This window comes from Sturnus vulgaris, chromosome 13, assembly GCF_052056855.1.
Source record: "Sturnus vulgaris isolate bStuVul1 chromosome 13, bStuVul1.hap1, whole genome shotgun sequence".
NCBI classification, from domain to species: Eukaryota; Metazoa; Chordata; class Aves; order Passeriformes; family Sturnidae; genus Sturnus; species Sturnus vulgaris.
The window spans coordinates 9,029,910-9,051,001 of record NC_142255.1 but is presented as its reverse complement, the minus strand read 5'-3'; the positions used below and the strand labels follow the sequence as shown (position 1 = coordinate 9,051,001).

The 21,092-nt window shown below is 40.9% G+C and overlaps 1 protein-coding gene and 1 long non-coding RNA gene across 4 annotated transcripts in view; both read right to left on the bottom strand.

Moving 5' to 3' along the window:
- Window positions 1-1,119: 1,119 nt before the first annotated feature.
- LOC106851855 (tropomodulin-2) overlaps window positions 1,120-21,092 on the bottom strand; it is a 34,777-nt gene continuing 14,804 nt past the window's right edge. For all 3 annotated transcript variants that reach the window (XM_088172520.1, XM_088172519.1, XM_014874132.2), the window contains 7 exons: window positions 12,116-12,238; window positions 10,972-11,058; window positions 8,189-8,319; window positions 7,490-7,597; window positions 7,078-7,221; window positions 6,618-6,762; window positions 1,120-4,568 (listed from right to left, as the gene is read on the bottom strand). In XM_088172520.1, the coding sequence (XP_088028646.1) occupies window positions 4,534-4,568; window positions 6,618-6,762; window positions 7,078-7,221; window positions 7,490-7,597; window positions 8,189-8,319; window positions 10,972-11,058; window positions 12,116-12,238 (773 nt within the window). In that variant the 3' untranslated portion in view covers window positions 1,120-4,533. The remainder of the gene's footprint in view (window positions 4,569-6,617; window positions 6,763-7,077; window positions 7,222-7,489; window positions 7,598-8,188; window positions 8,320-10,971; window positions 11,059-12,115; window positions 12,239-21,092) is intronic.
- LOC148222232 (uncharacterized) lies at window positions 17,255-20,298 on the bottom strand. Its single transcript, XR_015806496.1, has 2 exons — window positions 17,782-20,298; window positions 17,255-17,335 (listed from the first exon to the last, which is right to left on the bottom strand). It is a non-coding gene; the product is annotated as an uncharacterized LOC148222232 (long non-coding RNA).

Sequence of the window (21,092 nt, the reverse complement as noted above, 5' to 3'; positions counted from 1 at the left end):
GTCCCTTTTATCCATTATTCAACTTCTAAAAATTTTAAATAGTGAACTTTGTTTCTCGCAATAGTATTAATCCTCTCTTTGTAAAGTCATTATTTTTCAACTGTATATGAAACTTCCATTCTGAAAAAAAGTGAGTGCAAGGGAAGCTGATTCCTAGAATAAAGGTGCAGAGTGATAAGGTGGGATACAGTATCTATGTTCTTTGTCATATACTGAATTTATATTAAAAATCCTAAGGGAATTGAACACAACCCCTGTAATGAAAGGGATGGAGGACCAAAACTGGTCTTTTTGTAGAAGCTATGAATTATGTAGAAATAAAACTCTATCTGGAAGATAGGAAATGGAGTGCACGACCTCATGAGCTTCTCTGCAGCTGTATTCCCTGATTCCCTTATGACTGAGGATCTGGGAATTGTGCTGCATAGTTCCCATGAGCACTCCTCTGATTCAGGCTCTGCAAATCCCAGCAGAACCACATACTGGGACACAGATACCTCTTCTTTCAGCATGAGAATGCCTCATTTTCCTGAAGAGTCTGATCCACTGATTTACACTGAGATGAAAAGAAGGACACTGTGAGATTTCACAGTTAAAGTACTGACATAAGTAAAGGCAGTCTTAAAATAGGTAGAAAGAATGTTTTGTTTCTCTGTGGGTTACCTGTGAAGTTCTCTGGGATCGTGGAGTGCAAATTGTCCGCAGGGAGATGACATTTCCTTCTCAATTGTTCTTATTCACCGTGCAGTTATGTGTACTTGGCAGTTCTTTTATAATGCAGCACAGGTTCTAAGGGCCACATTAACCATGTCATTAACTCAGTCCATGCCTTTAGGCACTCTGCAATGCACTTGGGCCCCTTGAGCCTTAAGAGTTGGGGATAATGTGAAAGAAATTGGTGTGTCTTGGTGTCAAATTCTAATGAGGCGCCACATGGAAATTGCTGAGACACTCTGGAGAACAGAGGGCAGGAAATACACGTCTCTCCACTTGGGAAGGGGAAATCCAGGAGAGTGAAAGCTGCAAGAGCCACAGTGGAGAGAGCCATTTAATGTGATATCAGACCACCAAGGGGGGCTGATTCAAGTCGCAAGCCCATGAAAAATTGCAAAACCCAAATCCTTTGTGAAGGTTTATTTAGAAAAACCACAATGCTGGGGAGTCACTGTTACATAGCGTGGTAATTCTCTTCCTCTTGAGTAATATGCACCACACTGTGCGCATGCAATTCCTTTTGTTCCAGAGATAACATCGTCACTTATACATGTACACACATGGTCCTCAGTGCACGCTACACTTCACAGGGATGTTGGGACACGCACAAAGTTGAGCTTTTCCATGAAAAAACTGTATAAAAAATACAAACCAAACTGAAGCAATCAACACGAGAAGCAATGTGCAAAAATAGATAAAGTTACTCCTGAATGTTTGCTTAAGAAAAAAGGACTCTTCTGTCCCTGTTCCCCATTCAGCATTGACATTGCCAGATGTTGTCTGAAAGTAGGATATGAAATAACTTGTCACATCCTGCCCCCTTTATGTCAGTTGCAGAGATTTTTAACCAGTTAAATAATCCTGTATTAGTATGAAAATCTGCCTCCAAGCATCACCATTGTGTGCTGTTGTTGCATCCAACACATCTTTATGTTGTTGCAATGTGTGACCTGTGACACTGGAGGCTGGTGACAACCAAGGCCTTGTGTGGAGCACACAGAAGAGGCAAGATAAAGAAATCCCTGGTCACTGAGCCCCTGGCAGGGGCTGGCAGCAGCTGCCTGGAGAAACAGCCAGGGCCTGGGAGCTGTCCTCACACGTGCTGGAAGGAGCCAGACTCCCAGGTGCTCTGCCCTGTCTGCCGGCCCATGGTGGGGCTGGTGTTTGAGATGATCCCTCCAGGGCAAGGCTCCTCCCTGCAGAGGAACCTGGCTGTGCAAAGGGCACAGCAGATGGAGGGATGGAGAGCCCACAGGGCTGTCCCCAGCCAGGCACCTCATCCATGGTGCACTCTGGGACTGCTAAACATGCATGGAGCCACTGACTGTAACCAGTGTGTGGCTCTGAGCAAAGCTATACAGGACATGCTGCAGACACCATGAAGCAGTCAGACCAAGCCATCCTTGTGAAACTCCTGCATGCAAATACCAACACTGGCAATGGCAATTAAGACTAGAAATGGATTGCACTTGATTCCCTTAAACACAGATACGTACCACTCTTAAAGAAAAAAATAACCATTAAAAAATCTTCAAAGGATTGATTGATAATTGGGATTCTCTTGGTTGGATCAAAGGAAAAGAACAAGAAATTAGGGGCAGTGTGATTCCTATCACTGAAGGTTATCAGTAACATAATCTTTAGGCTTAGTGGATGAGGATTCTTCCCACCCATGAAATTTCATGGTGCAAAGCCCAGTATTCCCCTTGTAATCCAAATGCTTTTTAAGGATTCTATTTAAGCCTATGCAGAGTTAGGACTGTAATACAGAACTTGTAATTTTAAAAAAAATTAGTTATCAAAGTTTTTCACAGCAAATCCTGCATGGATCCAGGGAAAACCTTAGCAAGACTCCTCTGTGTGTTCTTACTTGCAAAGCAAAGGTTTTAGTTTATTCTGAGGAAGGGAAGAAGTGGAAATTGTAGAGACTGGGAGCTCACAGGGAAGTAAACTGTGGCTACTGCACTTTATATCCCAGCTGAGCAGACCACTTTAGCCAAGTATTTTAAGTGGGATTTCAGCGAGTGTTACTCACTTTGGACCCCACTACAAAGACCAGTATCCAACAGGAAGAGGCTTGGACCTACTCATTTCCATTATAGAAGGCACAGAGGGAGGGTTCATCCTGTTAACTGCACCCCAGCAAGATGAAAACATCTCAGGGAAGTGTGCCAAGCATCCACCCGTGGCTCTGGGACTCCCCAGCTCCCTGACCCCTGGATGCCCAGCTGCACAGTGCCCACTGATGGCTCAGGAGCATCCTGCAGTGACTGTGGTGTCCAGCACTGTCCCAAGCAAGCAGTGCTTCATCCCTGCTCTCAGAGAGGCCAGGGTGCCCCAGGTAACAGCACTGGCAGGAGCATTCCTGCAGCTTTCTGAAAGCCTGGGGGTGTGACACACCTGACCTGAGCGTCCCTTCGCTCTCACAGCATGCACATGTGTAACCAAAATGAAGCTCTTGCTGTCAGTCAGCTGTTGGCAGTGATACAACTGTGGTAGAGTGTTGTTTTAGATGGTAAAATACACAAAATGAAACATCAGACTGAATTCTTACCAAAATTTCGATGCTGTTGAGCATTGGGGTTAGCTGCTGCTTCATGAGTGTTTTCCACTGGCTTAAGATAATGTCCAGCATGTAAGATAAGGCCATGATTTAGCAAAGCATTTGTGCTTGTGCTTAAATCTGCCCTTATTGAGATAGACACTGCATGAATACCCATGTGCCTTGTGATACAGGGACAAACCTCAACTGCAGCATATAAATGTCAGTTATGTAGCTGTCAAAACTACCCCTTTAATGTCTTTTCCTGGTAGCACAGTGGCTCTCTTGGATTAAGTATTTAATTAAACTTCATCTAAAAGGTCCTGAGAACAGTCCTATAATGCTAACAAATGTACATAAATACCAGAACTAAAAAAAGTTAAACTCATGGCTCAAAGCAAAACAAATATTGCTCAGAATACTTGTTTAGGTTAAGATCACTAGCTGTAAACTGTGCACTCTAGTAGCAAACAAAAACCTGTTGGCCTAGAAAAAAACCCCAAAACATTCAATGTCTATAGGATTGGCAGCACTAATATTACTTTACAATGTGGAGTAAGAATAAAAACCATCAGTGTAACATTGCAAAATGATCCACCTAACCTAAGCTTATGTAAACAAGTACGCTTTGACAATGTTTATACGTCTAGGCGTGATCCTGCACTGGGAGCTGGACGGGTGGAGACACAACAAGGGTGACAGGAGCCATTCCAAGGTGGTTCCAGCTGCCCAGATCCCACTGCAGGAGAGAGGCTCAGGGCTGTGAACCTGCAAACCTGTACTGGCATCACTAGTTCTACTCCTGGGAGCAGCCCACTGCAGGATTCAGTTCAGCAGGACTATACACGTAAGTAAGGATTATTCACAAACATAAGGCATTGCAGAACTTGGCCCTAAAATTTCTATTTTCAGCAGAGAATCCCTTATCTATATACAAGGTCATATTTTTATATATCAGAAAGTGTCTAAAGTAAGGGTCACAGTCACTATATGCTATGCTCAGTAACACAGTTAAGATGCTGCATATTGGCTTCAGATACTGCAAACCATTTGCTTCATTAAAATCAAACCAACTATGAACCTTTCTCAAAAGAATTAAATTAACTGTGAAAATTGAAAATGAACAGGCTCTGTTTTCAAGGTTAAAAGGAGACATTAACAGAAATCAGCAACTCCCATTGTAATAGTTTTCCAGTGCCTTTCCTTCTGAGCAGTGAGCACTCTGAGGCTGCAGCTGGTGGTGGCTCCAGTCGTGCCTGGTGTCCTCGATGCTGTGGCTACTGCCGCTCCCCTTCCACCCGCTTCTTCCGAACTGCACCAGCAAAACAGGGACAGAGAGAGTCATTGCTGCCTCCCCAGGCATCCAGGGCTGTTCTCACACACACCCCCTCCCCAGTAACAGGAAACCAGCACAGAAGGGAGGAGCTCCTCAGAAATGCTCAGAAGAATTATGCCCACAAATACCATAATTAATAATCATAATGCCCAACAAAACAATCGTACCTAAATGGCATTTTTTTGTATCACGGACTGTAGAATTTCACCAAGTGTTCATATCAATACATTTTCCACAAAAATCACACTCTGAGCTAAAGGTTTTAGATGATAAAGAAATCACCACTTCCTGCACTTCCTTCCAGTGATTCCATTAAGTTTTTTATTACAGTTTTATTGTTCTTTTAAAAGCCACTAAATTGATACTGGTCTGCTCTAGTCTGCATGGCAGTGCTCTGGATTACTTAAGCTTTAGGCATCAAAAATTAATAACTCCTGTAATTGCACAGTGTATACTACAGATAAGCAATAATCATATTTTTTTAGAAAACAATTTGAAGTACTCTTAAGTACCAATATTAGTGAATATTGGCAAAAAATATAATATTGGACCTTCAGTTCCTGTTTAAACTTCACATGGTCTGACTGCCTCAACCATCTGATAGTTCATTAACTCTGGTTTTTCACTGGGAACCACATAGGTTGAAATTGCCATTTAGCAAAACAGAGTGGTAAAACTTGTATTATGAGCAGGATTATTCTGACAAGCAGTCCCATGTGAATTTTTACCACACTTAAGATACATTATACCTGGTATAGAGCAGGTGTAGTTGCTACTCCACATTCTAATAAAATTGAGTATTTTCCAGACAGATAAGATTTGTGAGGTTCTCCTGCTTGTGGGATACAAAATTTAGTGCTATGTCAAAATGTCATGTTCTGATATTGAACGGGTGAAGCACAGAACAAAGCAGTAGAACTTGATGAATGAATGCTTTTCACCACAGAAAGTCAATAAAAACAATATACTGCTAAACATCCCATTACTTTAATAAGAAGAGGTTTTTTCATCATGCCTTCTTGGCAAACACACTGCATTATTCCAAAGCCTGCAGTGTAGCATCAGTCATTTCTGTCTGCTTTCAGTGTTTTGTTCCTTCCTTTATTTTATTTTATTGAATTTCTTTAGGAATTCTGTCCTACAAAATCTTGAACAAAACCAAACAACACAAATATAGGAAAAGGAAGATTAGGACATAAGTCTAGTGGCAAGTGGTAAAATAATGGGAAAAAAGGTTTTTCTCTCTTTGTAGATGGGATATTTCAAATACCCTTCTGGGACACTGATAGTTTTAGAAAAATAGTATATAGCTGGAATGCTTAGGTATTGCTAAAAATTAAAATTTCAAAACCCCAAAAGTATGTATGAAAGAAAAAGGTTTTAGCTCAACTTTTATCTTAGTTCCCACAGAGAGGAACCCAAGCTGAAACCCACAAAGACATCATGGTACCCAGTCTGAAGCAGAACTGATTAAAAATACAAAGTTTAATTTTTTTCCCTTCTTACTCAGAACTTCTTCTGCCCAGTTATCTCCTTCATATTCCGTGTACTGAGCCCACAGGACAGAGCATGTCACACTCTGGTGACACTTGCAGGGTTTTATTGTCTTTGCCTTTGGTCACACAGGCAGGAGGGTCTGGTTTGCTCCCTTGGCTGGGCAGGCCTGCTCCACCATGGGCTGGACAACAGAGTCAGGACTTCTGTGTCCTCTGAAAAAACAGGATGGGTTTGACTCCTCATTTACTGACCAGAATCCCTGATAGAGCAGTGAGAAATTTAGGACATTCCATGGTAAAAGCTAAAATAACTCCTCTTCCCAGAAGGAGCAGGAGAAAATCAGTGGCTCCTGATCACAGTAAGATCTTTGCAGTTTTCTATTCTAGAGCCTGAGGAGCTTTGCATCTCCTCTCACACAGAACACTGTATTCAAAATTCCATCAGAATCTACAGACAGGGAGAGCAGTGCCTGGGAAGGTCAGGGCTTGGCTCACAAAGAAATTATGAGTAAATGTAGTGGCATCTTACCCAGATCATTGTTTTTAGTGATAGCTGCTGCTACCCTGGTTCTTGGACCTTGTTTTGTGAACTGGTATCCAAACTTGAGAATCCTGGAGTTCTCCTCCAGCATCTTGGCAATCTCCATCTCTACAGCTGTCCCAAGCTGCTGCCTCTGTGAAGTGTCCCCAGAAGAAAAGGAAACATTTGTTTTCATATGAGAGAGAAGTAAGTGGCTGTGTTTAAGTACTGGGCTGCAAACTACAAAGAGAATCCCATCCCTGGAGATTTGCCCTGGGTTTTGTATTTAGCTTTGAGTAGTTTTATTGAGAAGTTTTCCACTCTTTGGTAGCACTGACTGGGGACATGAGCTGCAGAATGGCTGAGCCACAGTGGCTGCCTTGACTCTGCCAGAGTCTCCTAGTAGAACCCTCTGGGAATCCATAGAAAAGAGAAACAAAAGTGAACTTCCCCAATGGTCTCTCTTTACCTGGTTGTCAATTTTAATCTCTGTTAGGGATTCATTCTTTTTCAGTGCATCAATCAGTGCCAAAATTCCTGTCCCAGTGATGAAGTTGGATTCTACATTCAGACTCTTCAGTGTTTTGTTCACTTTCAACATATCTGCAAATGCCTGAAGGGTCAAAAAGAGGGAACATGAGATAACATCTTGAAAGTTTCAGGGAATAACAGGGAATCTGCAAAACATAGCTTAGTACCAACAAGAAATAAAACATAAATATGCTTAGAAGAATGAAGAGGTAGCTCAGAAGAGATTATATTTCTACTTTGCATAGCCATAGGGAATTCTTGCAAGGGAAAATAAAGAATGTATCTAATGCAGACATGGACCTATTTAAAATTTGTTGTGCTTTTTTTCCCCCAGTAATGTTAAAACTCACAATAGCTACGGGGTCATTGCTTCGCGTAGCTGCAAGGCTGAATGTCTTCACATGTGTGTTGGTTTCCAGGGCTTTTGCAAATTCTTTCAGTGTTGGAATAGGAATATTCTAGGGTAAGAAGACAAATGCAGTAATTAGGAAAGCCAGTCACACTGCTGATTTTAATTATAATGAAACTGATTGATGAACAGTTGCAGTCTGTGCAAGTGAAGCATCCCTGATGCTTTCAGGAGTATGTCAGAATGGACAGAACATGCTCTGTCCCCCAGAGCTGCAATGGCAGTGCTGCTGGAACTGGGTCAGGCCAAGGCCAGCGTGTGACCATTGCTGAGCTACTTTCCTATTCCTCTGCCAGTTGTTCAGTCCCCTCGTGCCAGCTCCTCCTCCAGTTGCCTGTGTGGGCTAATTGAATTGGCCAGTGATGATTACATAGTACCCATGAGAGATCTTCCTCGACAATCTGCTGAGAAAGGCAGCCAAAGGGAGTCACCCCTTGGGCTTTTAATTGGCATTTAATTCAGTATCAGGAATTGATGACCTTGGAGCCTGTACAACAGTCTCCTTTCCCCACCCCTTCCCTGGGTGTCCTGCTTTTTCTGATCAGTAAAGAGAGACAAAATTTGAAGATAAAAGGCACAGGCTTTGGAAGTATTTGAATAAATCCTCCTATGATGACATGGATGGAACCACAGCATCTACCTTTATGTTGTTGAGATTGATTTCTGTGAGAGTAGGATCATTTGCTTTTATCCTTTGTAAACTTGCTTCCACGTTGGTTGGATTAGGTGGCTCCTCAAAGATGGGCTTGACCTTTTCACCTTTCACCACATCTGCAACACAAAATCTCATTAAATGTCAACCGAGGAACAGGCATCATCACTCTGGCTGTTCCATTCCCATTTAGGTTTGCACTGCAGCAATCCAGGAAGGGTTTATGAGAACCATAATACCTGCAAGCAGGAGTTTTATCCCTGTTATCTCTGCCATGCCCTTTGCACCCCCTGTGCTCCCAGAGCTGTCACTGCAGGCTGTGCTCACAGAGGCTGGGCAGCATTGTCATGGGCAAATTCCTCCTTTATACACAAAATCCCTGAACAATTAATTGGAGCCAAAGCAGCTTCGAAGACTATTGTTTGGGATGTGATACACTGCAAGGGCTGCTTTGTACTTTGTCTAATATCTGTAAAGAAAGGTGTGCTCAGAACTTGCCCATTATATTAGTGAGAAAATGTCCCTGCACCTATGAATAGACTATGCTACACAAAGCAACATGAGCAGGAGGCCCCTCAGTTTCCTTCTCTCAGCTGATACTATCAGCCTTACTATAAATTCAATTAGCTCTTGTAAAATTGCAACATCTGCACTTTCGAAATAATAAAACTATCAAAGCATGAAAAGTAAGTCTGTCTGCCAGAACCAAGATTTATGAAATCTTTGAGTAGTCATGTTCCAAAGAACTATGGTATTTAGTGCTGGAAGCTATGAGCTATAAATATTCTCAGAGAAGCAGAAAAATCATAGCTTAGAACACAATTAGTGCTTCTAATTCCCACGCATATAGTTGTGGAGATTAATTTATTAACCCTGACCACCCAAACCACTAGAAGCAAGAAAGGAATATGCTGCTGACCACAAGTATGTTTGAATCCTTTTATTTTATGCTGCAGACAGGGGGAGATTTTGAAGACTTGTGCTCAAGTCTCAGTGTATTATACATTGCTGTTCATTGCAATGGGTAAAAGTTCATGCCATATCATGAGCCAAAAGAAAACCACATCTTTTTTTAGAACTCATACTCATAGTAGAGATGGTCATAGACAAATCTTGAGCTGGTTTTCACTCTGCTCCCTTTGATGACAAACTTCTTTTTTTACTAATACCCCGAGAGACATCATAACACTTCAACCTTCCTAGGGAGCTGGGGATTGAAAACCATGTTTAGAGAATTCACCTTGGATGCAAGGATAGAAAGAAAACAATAAAAGCAAAGCATTGTTTGCACTTATGACAACACCCTGCCAGACTGGGAGCAGGGGAGACACAAGCACCCCGTCCTCAGGTTAGACATCACAATGTACTCAGTCTAGAGTTAGGAGGAATTTTCATTTTCTACTTCTTGTTGCTTTCCATGAGTCCTTCTTGTTTCTTTAATCATGGTGCTGTTTTGCCACATTGATGAACAAATTTTTACTGAAGCATTTCACTTGGCTAAGGAAAGGTGTTGCTTTTGGACCAAAGAATACAGAGATGTGACAGTGATTTTCTTTTTCATAGGTCTGTGATTGGAGCATAGTTTAGCTGACTCACATAGCTGACTTTTTGACTCAGTACAACAAAAATATTCTGAAATCTATGAGGATTAGTAATGCATGCAGTTGCCTGTTATGAGATAGATGGCAGCTCACACAGGGCCCCACTGGGGACACTTGCAGAGCAGCTTTACCCTGAGAAAAATGAAGTGGCACGGTGACTTCTACTTTCCCACCTCCCCTTTAGCACTGGGAGATGGAAAGGAAAGCCCTTGGTAAAGATAGCTGCTGTTCTCATGGCCTTAGAAGAAGAAAACATTTTTTTAGTACTGTTTCCCTAGAAAAGGCATTCCACAGTTTTGTCTTAAAAAGTAAAGTTTAGACCACTTGATATCCCAGGGCCTGGAGGTGACTAGCTCTGGATCAAGGCTTGACAGCTCTCAAGAAAAGCTTGGAATTCAGATGGACCCATTTCTCCCTCCATCCAGCCTCCTATGGGTTGCTGAGCTAAGATCTGATTCACCAAGGGTCTGTTTATTTAGTGCAAACATTTCCAGATTTGTTTTTAGTAACTAGAGCTGTTTCTTTTGGGGGATTTCCGGAAGGATTCCTTTCCCATGTCTCTAGGGAAGCACAGAATTGTTTACACACACTGCCATAGGAGCCAGGTGGAGCTGGGAGGTCAGAGGGAGGGGCTGGGGCAGGAGCACATCCAGGCAGCCTCTGCCTCCCTGGGAATGCAACTCCAGGTGACTCTGTTCAGTGACAGATGTGACTCTGACAGGATTCTGCCACATCTGAGCCCAGTGGTTACAAGTCATTTTTCAGGTGTGTTAGTACAGGTACTTGGGGCAAGATGGCCTGGCCTGAACTGTGGCCAACTCTTAGCTACAGCTCACTCTGTTTTCTGCCTGCTGCCTAAACTGAAATGGAATGGAAATGGAAATCTTGGCCACTTAAATACTCCCACTCTTTCAAACACCTCTGCAAAGCCAGATACTGCTCTCTAGGAAAACAAATTTCCTCAGGAATGATCTGTTTCTGTACTACTGCTGTTATTATAATGAATTTTAAGATTGTATTTACTTTTAAAAAGTCACCTTTCATGAGTAATTAGATCAATCAAAGTTAGGCCCAGATACATTACACTGAATTAGACCAACAGACCCCACCTACAGGTGTAGAAGTCCCTAAAGGCGACATGCAGCCCGCAAAAGAAATCTGCTTGCTTACTTCTCACGATTCCTTTTCCATCTTTACCACGGGCTCCTGCTTCATCAAATTTTGGGTTGTTGACCATGTTGTGCACTCCAAGAACAGCTGAAATGTGTAAACACCAGCAAGAGGATACAATGTTAATGGCAGGAACACAGACTGCAGGAAATTGTAATTTAGCTCTCCAAACAAAACCCCCTTTATAAAATGTGTGAGTCATGCCTGCTTGTAGGGAGAGTCTTTTGGGCTCCAAATTCTGGAGATACAGACACTTTTAATATAGATTTTTGAACAATTGAGTCAATGTAGAATGTATATCCCCGAAGTGCCAGCTGGAAGGAGCCACTGTGGGTCATCTTGTCCAGCCTCTCCCTCAGGCAGGACTGTGGCCAGCATTAACGAGGTCAGACATGGCATTGTCCAGCTGGAGTCTGAAAACACCCAGGGATGGAAATCCCACAACCTCTTGGGTAAATTGTTTCAATGCTACACTCCTAATCACTTTTCTTCCCTAATACACAACCTGAAATTCTTAATACTCCAATGTTCTATTGTTTGGTGTATCTGAGAATTTCACTGTACATGTGATGAGCATAATGCATTGGCATTCCCACCAGGGTTTCTTATGAAAGCACATCGATATTAACATGCTTGGGAAATAATCAGAAGGGGTGAAGATACTCAGGTCTAATCACCTAGCAACCAATTTTCTCATTCAAGGGGTTAGATTCCCAATTTCCTCATGGATTCAGGATCTTTATCCACTGCATGCTGTGACAAGTTTATCTGGCTGATTGGGATGTCAGAGTTCAGAGAAGGTAGCAGTAGCATGCCACGAACAATGAGGATGCAGTAGGATCAGTCACTCCATGACAGTGCCAGCACCCCAGCCTGCAGCCCACTGCCTTCCCTTCCCTTCCCAAATCACATGAGCTGGTTCATCTTTCCCCCCGGCCTGGCACATCAATTTTAAGTAGAGAAGTTCTAAAATGGAGCAGCTGTCGAGCCACACTTTAATCACCCTGGGCAATGTGTGGCCATGGCTTGGCCACCTCAGACAAGCACCAGGAGCTTGAGGGGTCATGGTGAGACATTCCTGGTGGCAGGTCTGGGCAGAGAAGAGCTGGACATGTGGGAGGGTCATACCTATATGTTTTCTAACCTGCAAGGTCATAGAGCTCGGTGTCTGAAGCACTGGCCAGGGCCTCTTCTAGTTCTGGATCCAGGGTCACTTTCTCTTCTGTGCGGGTTTCTATGGGCTTTTCTTTAGGGATAAATATTTTTCCTAAGATAAGAAAAAAAGCCAGAGTGAGTAATGAATTATTGGAACAACTTATTTGCCTCCTGGCAGCAGAGGAATAGGTCTGGGAGAGTGGAACTGCTTAGAAATATTATCACATGCATGTTTTTCTCTTTCTTACTTGATGTTATCCTCCACACCAGGATCTTAATAAGTCTAAAAATAAAAGGTGCAGATTACTGCTCTGTGTTGGTGATTGTTATTTTAGGAAATTTGCTCTCAGGAGGAGTCCCAGCTGGGATTTTTTTGAAGGTCCTGTGTCCTTAAATAGGCAGAATCAGGTCTACACAAAAAGCTTGCAGAAATGTCATCCTTATACTTAAATGAGGCACTAGGAGCAGTTAAAACCATTCTACTACAAGAATGTTTCAGTTCATGAACTTCCATACTTGATCCTGAAAGCTCATCAAACCTGTTCTCTCCCAGTAACTCAGTTTAATTCCCAGCTCCTCCAGAGTATTTTCCCTTTGTGTCTCCTGATGATCATCCACATAAATAGGCTGATCCTGATCATTTGTGCAGACTGACAAGTCTGAACTGAACCACATGTTGCCCAAGAAAGACTTCTGACATATTTGTCTCTCTCTGCATCCTGCTGATACCTTTGGGTTAGCAGATGTGTTTCCATGCAATATTCCCCCAAGACTGAGGTCACTGGCCTGTCTGCTGAAATGAGGAAACTGCAGGATAAACCCAGCAGGAACAGCACAATGATTCCACTACTCCTTCAGGCTGCTATGTTGGTTAACCTCAGTGCTGTGGTGATGTAACTGCAAATGCTTGGAGTGAGGCCCTTTAAATGAGAGCACTGCTGGGCTCTGCACCCACTCAGCTTTCCTGACCAGCCCCTCCAGTCAGTGCTACACTGGGTGATGCCTCAGCCAACAGACAGCGCCATTGCTCCAAAAATTAAGTGAATTCCCTTGATCTGCTGTCCACTGTGCTATAGTTCCCCTCACCTTGTCCCCAACAATTACTTCTCAAGCAGCCTTTAATTAATCCTGTTGTAATGAAGCTGAGATGATCTTTGGTGCAGGCAGCTTTGGCCCACTATCAGCTTTAAATTTTCATTTTTTGCAGCTTTGTACACTCTAGATGTATTGCTTGAAGTATTACATCTAGTCATGTGACTTTCTAAAATGTCTCTAAAATAGTTTAATTTTAACTGCATTAGTCATATTGTTACCATTCATAAATGTAATTCTGATATTTAGTATTGAATTGCAAATGCTTTGACTCTGTTTTTTCAACACTGTCATCCTTTTGTGGCTTCATTTTTCCCCATTATGGTCCAAAGTATCATTTTCATGTAGTAATTTCCAATTCATTTATATCTTTTGTACAAGTTTGTCTACATCCATTTTTATGCTGTCAGTTTTCATGACTCAAGTCACTGAATAAGCTCAGAAAAAAAATTTTAATGGAAATTTCTGAAACTCTGGCAAGATTTATTGATACACGATTCAAATTATTTACCTTAGAGATATTTCTACCAAGGCTAAATTATTTCTGAGTACAAAACTGGACAGAAAGTTATGTAGAAAAACAAAGTAGTATCATGGTATGATTTATTTTTTATGTGATACTTTAAGCAAGTAATCTTTTCAGAAAAGGCTTCAAGAAGATAAAAGCCTTTGGTGAGTGAAGGTAAGAACCGTTTTAACTGTGACTGCATTGGGTCACAGAAATTCCAGCAGCATCAAACAAAAACCAAGTGGAAATCCGGGGTAAGAAACACTCTGCAAAGATAACTCAGTCATGCTCTCCAGATTCAATAGCAGCACAGGTGGTCAGACTTCAGACTCTGTGCTACCACCTCATCTGAAAAGCTGGATGGCAGACACCACTGGCCAAGACCTAACTTGATGCCAGCATGACATAAGGAAAAGAATTAATTGCTGTGCTGGAAGCTAGAAAACCAAAATCAACCAGAATATCTGAGTAAACAATCAATGGTGAGGAATACTGTCCATCAGGTGTTTTCCTCTCAGATCACTGGTGGCTCCTCATGAGTTTCAAGTATTCAGTAGGTTGTTTGAGATATTGAGGGAATCCTGCTGATCTCTATCCTGACTGGTAACACTGCTCTGTAGCAGCAATCTCCACAGATGCTTGTGGACACAAAGCATCTCCATCAGGCAGTAAGTGATGTTTCCCAGGCCCAAACCCAAGTCACACTTTTAACAAATACTGACCCAAAGTCTGTGCTTTCACACATAACATTGCAAGGGGACACAGCACCTTGGTGTATATATATATATATGTTGTAGTTGGTCTTTATATGGTGTTTATGGTCAATATATGGTGTAGCTGGTCTTTCTCTAAGGACCTTGGATAGATGAAGGTTAAGTATCTTGCATAGCAAGAAATCAAGGGGTAATGGAAACCTCATACCTTTTCTGTACAGTTCACATATATAGGAATACAATTTTAAACATTTGTTTCAGGCATATGTAATTCTTGGATAACAGCCCAAATCTTGTTGGATGTGTATATGATTCCCAATGATAATTTCATTTAACACATTCTTGGCAAATGTTTCACAAAAATAATTCTATTATTGGTTATATGAAATATTTAAAGGGGCAAGGTCATGTCAAAGATAGTAATATATATCCTTAATGTATGTGGGCCTTGCTGGCATCCAGTGGTGTTTTTAAAATATTCTTTTTACTGCTATCTAGATAAGAACATTCCACTGTGAAGCAATGCTGTACCACAGCAGATGGAGGTTAGAAAAACTTCTATATTTAGCATATTATTAGGAATTTATTACCTGTGCACCAGCTACAAAACCGTGTGTCTGTTTATAGACAGCTGTCAACCAGTTTTCCTTCATTAATTAAGGACAGAGTTTAAAGATTCAGGAGATGTCTCCTAGTTCCACATCTGTACATTGTAAATTTATTATCCAGGACATCATGGAATTCACTGACAAAATAAAATATAGATTGTGGCTTCCTTGATTCAATGGTCCAAATTAAAATTTATTATTTGGATGAAGCCTTGGAGGAATAGTGACATTTTATTATTATAAAGTGAGATTTATGAAGAAAGGCTGCTGCTCTTGGTGCTCTTTATATTCACACTGTGTTTTAGAAGGTACTTTATTATTACTTTATTCTATGTGGTATAATTAATGTTGGCTGTGTTATCTTTTGCTTCTAGAATATGCTAATGTTCTGTGCTAAGTCTTAATAGCAATAGCTTAATTATCTACCAATGAAAAACATGGTGACAACAGTTCTGTTTATACATAACTTGAGCTACTTTGTTGTTAACAAGACAAAAATAATCACACTTCTGTATAAAAATAATACTTTTTTTTAACTGCAAACCAAAATTTAGTTGCAGTAAAATATAATTTTTTTTTACACAAGCATAGAAACCCGAAGTGTGTGGAATCCCAAGTGCTTTCTTTAAGTGTGAAATTTTAAGTGTGCATCACTGCAATTCTCCCCTTCTTTTGGCCAAACTGGGGTAAGTGTCTGGAGCGACCTGGATGATGACTGAAGCAGATTATTACAAACCAGGGATTTCTGAGGGTGAGCAGAGTATTATCTTGGCTCAGCTTAACAGCAGACCCACTCCTTTTCACCCACTGCAAGAACAAGACTTCTGTTGAAACTGAAATATTATATGGTTCATGGTTTCCTCAAAAGAGGCTACGGGAAACAAAATCCATTGACAACCAGAGGGAAGAAGAATTCAGGGAAAAGCACTACAGAGAGACACAGAAACGTGGACCAAGGTAAAAGGAAAGTAAATTCCTTATAAAAAAGGAAATTCACTGAGAACAGTCATGAAGCCATAGATGTCATTTTACCACTTGGTTCAGCCAGGTCTGTTTTCATGCATTGTGCAAATGCCCCCATTAAAACAATGCTGACATTGTTTTAAATGTCAGTAAAGCAAGGAAATGAGATCCCCACCTTCTTATACAGTAATAATTAACTACCATATGCACATCTATAGGAGGATTTATTAACTGAGCAGGGAACTACTTTAAGTGTATTTTCCTGAAATGAGTTTTTTATTTATTGTTATTTAAGGAGGGGGAGAAAAAGGAATTTGGATATTGCAGTTGGTAGGATTTTAGTAGCAAGTCCAATCTGAAAACATTTGGAAGATTTCACCTTTGTTTATAGTTTGCAGCATTTGGAGCAGCATTTCTGATATGTCTTCTCTATTCCTTCTTTCTAATGTCATTTGACTTTTATGAATAAATATAAATTGCCACTATTTTTATTTTAGTATTTATTTATTTATATTAAGTATGTACTTGGTATTTATACAAGTCAAAATGGTACAAGCCAAAACTCAATAAAACACAGAACAACGGGAAATAAACCCACTTATATTAGCTGTAAAAAATCTCCTTTTATTTAACATCAAATTTTTAAGGATATTTACTTAATTTTATAACACAAATGCATTTTCTGCCGTAATTGTAAAACAATAATGTGCTTTCTTTTCCTATAAAGTGTAGCTCAGATTATTGTACTTTCAAGAAAATGCCTGGTTACTTACTACTTCTGACTTCTCAATGAATCACTGACTACAGTGAGTGCCTGTTTGTTCTCAATTACAGAATGCTACACTGACCTTGGGAGTGAAATTCAATAATCCTGGAAATCTGCCTTGCATAAATCACAGCCACCTGATTCACTTTTTCCATTTTACACTATTCTTTTCTGTTGAGGCTTTCTTAAACGCCTCCCTACAAATATTCTATAAAAATGGAGCTAAATTAGCTCTTACCAAGAATAAATTTGTATTATGGAGAAGAAAACACGCCAAGTTCAAGTAAGCATGAAGCTGAAAGCCAGTAGTAATAAAAATGCAGTATCCTAATTGTTGCTGTTCTATTGCTCTTGGATTAGTGTCAGCATATTCTATGCCTTAAAAATTATGACAATGGAATAGGAAGGCTGCAAAGATAAGCATTCTAAAGTTATTAAATCTATTGTGCATAAACACAAAAATTGAATTTAAATTGCACCTGTATCCTTGATTTTGATCAGCATGCTGTGATTCTGTCACTGCAGCAATACCCTTCAAAGCACTCTCCTGGAAAGTATGCTTGCTCAAACAAAAACAAACAAAAGCCAACCTTTTTAAACAGAAGGAAACCCTGAATTTCTTCAGACCCTCACATGAATGATCACAAGTTAGGATGCAGCCCTAGGGCAGTCCTCTGGATTACCTCCTGGATTACCCACTCCACCAAGCCAGCAGAAAGCTCTTGTGTCTGATGTGGAATGGTGGTAGAGGAGGAAGAAACTCAAACTGTGCCACTGCTCTTCAGGTCCTGCTGGACATCAAAGACCCTAGAAACGTGGGCAGGGCTGAATACCACACTAGTTATGTTCCTTTCTGCCCTCTTTTCTCCCACCCAACACATTCTTCTCTTTTCCTTCCCTCATTGCCCCCTGTGCCTTCCCCATCCTCTGTGTCTCCCAGTTTTGACAATCTTTGAGTCCTGACCCTTCCCACCGCCTCCCTTCCTTCTGCCCTCCCTTCCTTACCACTGCTCTTCTCTGCAGCTCCTTTGCCTAGAGCACATCTACTCCTTCATCCTGGAATATTCACACAGCAACTCAACCCCCTGCTCCACCTCTCCACCCCGGCCTCTCTGCTGGCTCTTACCTCTTTTTTCTCCTTTCCAGTGCCCTTATAAAGGGAGGGGAGCTGTGCCAGAGCAGGAGGGAGTCTCCCTGCCCTTGTCCTGGTGTGACAGGGGCCTCTCAGATGAGGAATTTCAAGAACATCCTGAGAGCCCAGGATGCCAGGTCCCTCTGGGCACGGCTGTGCTGCCACTTGTGCCCCCTGCACAGAGGGCAGGAGCTCTGACCAGCACTCACTGCAGGGGGAATATTTGGAGAATGCTACAACAAACTGGATGTACAAGAAAGCACAATATTTTGAGGATGCCAGACTTGAGTATATTTCCCTGGGGATTCCAAAGGGCATACATTTCAAGTCTTCTCTTCAAAGCATGGAGGCACTGCAGGTCATAAAAAAAAACAGCTGGAAAAATTTACTCTAGATGGATAAAACAATGTGTTTTCTCCTAATCTTGTTCTTGGAAGCAGCTAAGTCCTTTTTGCTGACACTTTCCAAAAATTCAACTCGAGGCAGCCTCTCAGCATGGGAAATTTCACTGTGAACTGTGCAAGTTTGGCAAAGTCAGGAGAAACTAAAAGAGAGTCTTAGAAAAGCAAGCAGTGAAAGGCACTGGCTAGAGGCATTACTGTCAGCAACTGCAATGCTTTCAATGCCTTAAGAGACAAACATCAGCTCTAAATTTAAGCCCTAAAGAATAGGAAAAAGGTGGCAAAAATTTAAACAAACCATTTAAGCATTGGGGGTGAAACAACTGCCATGTCAATCCAAGAAAGATTATGTGTGTCTATGTGAAAGCCTAACTCCTGAAAGCAGTCTGTTAGACACAGTGGAACTGGAACTCATTAGCATCTGCTCTAGTACTCTGACCTTCTGAAAATGACTGTCCTTATTACTGGTGTTGTATTGATACTCTGCTTGGCACAGCACCACATGCGGCATAGATGGTCTCTGCCAGAGCAACTGAAACACAGGCTTGGCCAAAAGTTCTCTGGTACTTTATTCCCTCTCCCTTTTATCAATCAGCTGAAAATGTTAGTATTTAATCACAAACAAGCATGTCCTCCTTCCCTTTCCAGCCACAAATCCACTGCAGTTTTTCCATGACTTTGATGAGAATTGGATCAGATCCAAAACTAAATGGTTTGGCAAGGAGCAGAAGACCTTGTAGAAAACAGGGACAGTGGTGAACAGTTGAAACAGCAATCCTTAAAGCAATCTTTCATAGCTAATGACATTTCACAACAGAAGAACTTTTTAGAATTACGTTTCATTAGTACCATACAGTTCAGAGAAGCCTGGGAACAAAGCAGAAGCAGAAGTGCTGTCACCAGCTGAAGTCTGCATCCCAGCAGGACTCTGCTCTGGAGGTCAGACATACAGACTGCAGAGAAAACACAGCACTGACAGAGCTCTGGAGTACTTTGTACCTGCACTGCCCTTTATGTTCCCCACCTCTTTTTACTCCTGGCTCATTCATGGACTTGAAAATACTCATATGGAAGTGATAGGAGTCTGAAGCACCTGTCCCAGCTATATGTGTTAATTGCAGAAGGTCAGTCTAAGTAACTTCCACAGAACATCAGGTTCTATGTAAGGATTTCTTAAACATCTGTCCTAAGTAGGGACAAATCCAAAATACACAAAATAAACATTTACAAACTGCCCATCACCATGGCCCCAGTTATCAGCCCTTACTCTTTGCCTCCACTGCTCATTACTAATAGACATTTGTGTTGCACAAGAGTTCCTGAAAGCCACCAGATCATTTCAAACCACACAATGGGACATTCCAGTGAAGTACCCAGCCCTGACTTGCATGAGGGAGGATGTGGGTAAAGCAGTCTGAAAACATTTCTCAGTGGCCAGCTTTGGGTGTGTGCCTGTGATCATTTCAGCCCTGATTTGGGCAAGCCTTGGGTCTCCACTGAAATCTGAGATTTATCCCATTCAGGCTTAAATCCTTTTTGTACAGCAATTAATGAAGTATGTTACCAAGCTGCAATATGGCACAGGGCCAAAGCCCTAATGAATTCCATACATCTGATTGTTTTTGCCAAACATCTTCAACCTTTTGAAACCACAATTACAATCAAAAACAAGACAATTCCCTGCATAAACAGCCCCCCATCTTGGGCTCCTATTTAACATTTCCTGTGTTTTAACCATTCTGGATATCCCAGTCAGCTCTGGAATTTGTTTTGGCTTGTTTTCTAGGACAATCAAAACCTTATGGTTGCTCAGCATATAGAGACCAACATAGGCAACTGAGTTTTGTCCTCCAGCAGCCGCTTAGTACTGCTTCTTGGTCAAGAACTCTAATAAAATATTAACAACAAAAAAAAAGAGAGGCAGTCACAGTAGATAAAAAAATCATGATGTACCAAAGACTAGTCTATAAGAATTGGTAGAAATATCACTTTACATTTAGTAGAAGTATCCCACTTCCTAAACTTGAAAAAATAAATGCTTTCCCAGTGGTAGGCAAATATCATAGTACAAAACACTGACAAAAGTTTAAACAACACTTGACATACTCTAATCCTATGGACATACAAATATTTTTAGGTCATAAATTAAATATCAAATGGCAAATTAGCATCAATACCTCCCAAATATGCATAATGCATTTTAGAGCTGCTTGAGAATTTAATTTTTGACTAGCAGAAATAGCATCAAATTAATTTGGGGTTATTTACGGAATAGCTATATTACTGTGCTTCTAGACTGTAATGAAATAATTTAGCAGAAATCTATATAATATAATCATATAAATATTTACCAATCTGTAAATACACCTTAGAGACCATCAACATGCAGAAGGTGAGAAATAAGATTTTCCTCAAGGAATATCCTTCTTCAGAATTCTTCTGAGGACACATTTTAGAAATTTAAATTATTTTTCCTGAACTAATTACTGAGCTTTGTAAGAATACTAATTATTCTCTAATTAAAGTGACTTTAAATCTAGCATGTAGTATCAGATCTTGAAAATGTCTTTCAGTATTGCTTTGTTTCCTTGCATGGGAAATATCTTCTTATAAATGTAAATCAAGTAATTTATATTTTATTACAGCCATCCTGTTGTTTTTTTTTTCATTTGAGAGTGTCAAAATAAGTAAGACTGCAGTTACAAGCATGGATTCTAAGATCCAGGAATAGCCACACATGGACTTTGTACAATATTCATCACGTTTACCAGATTCAACCAATT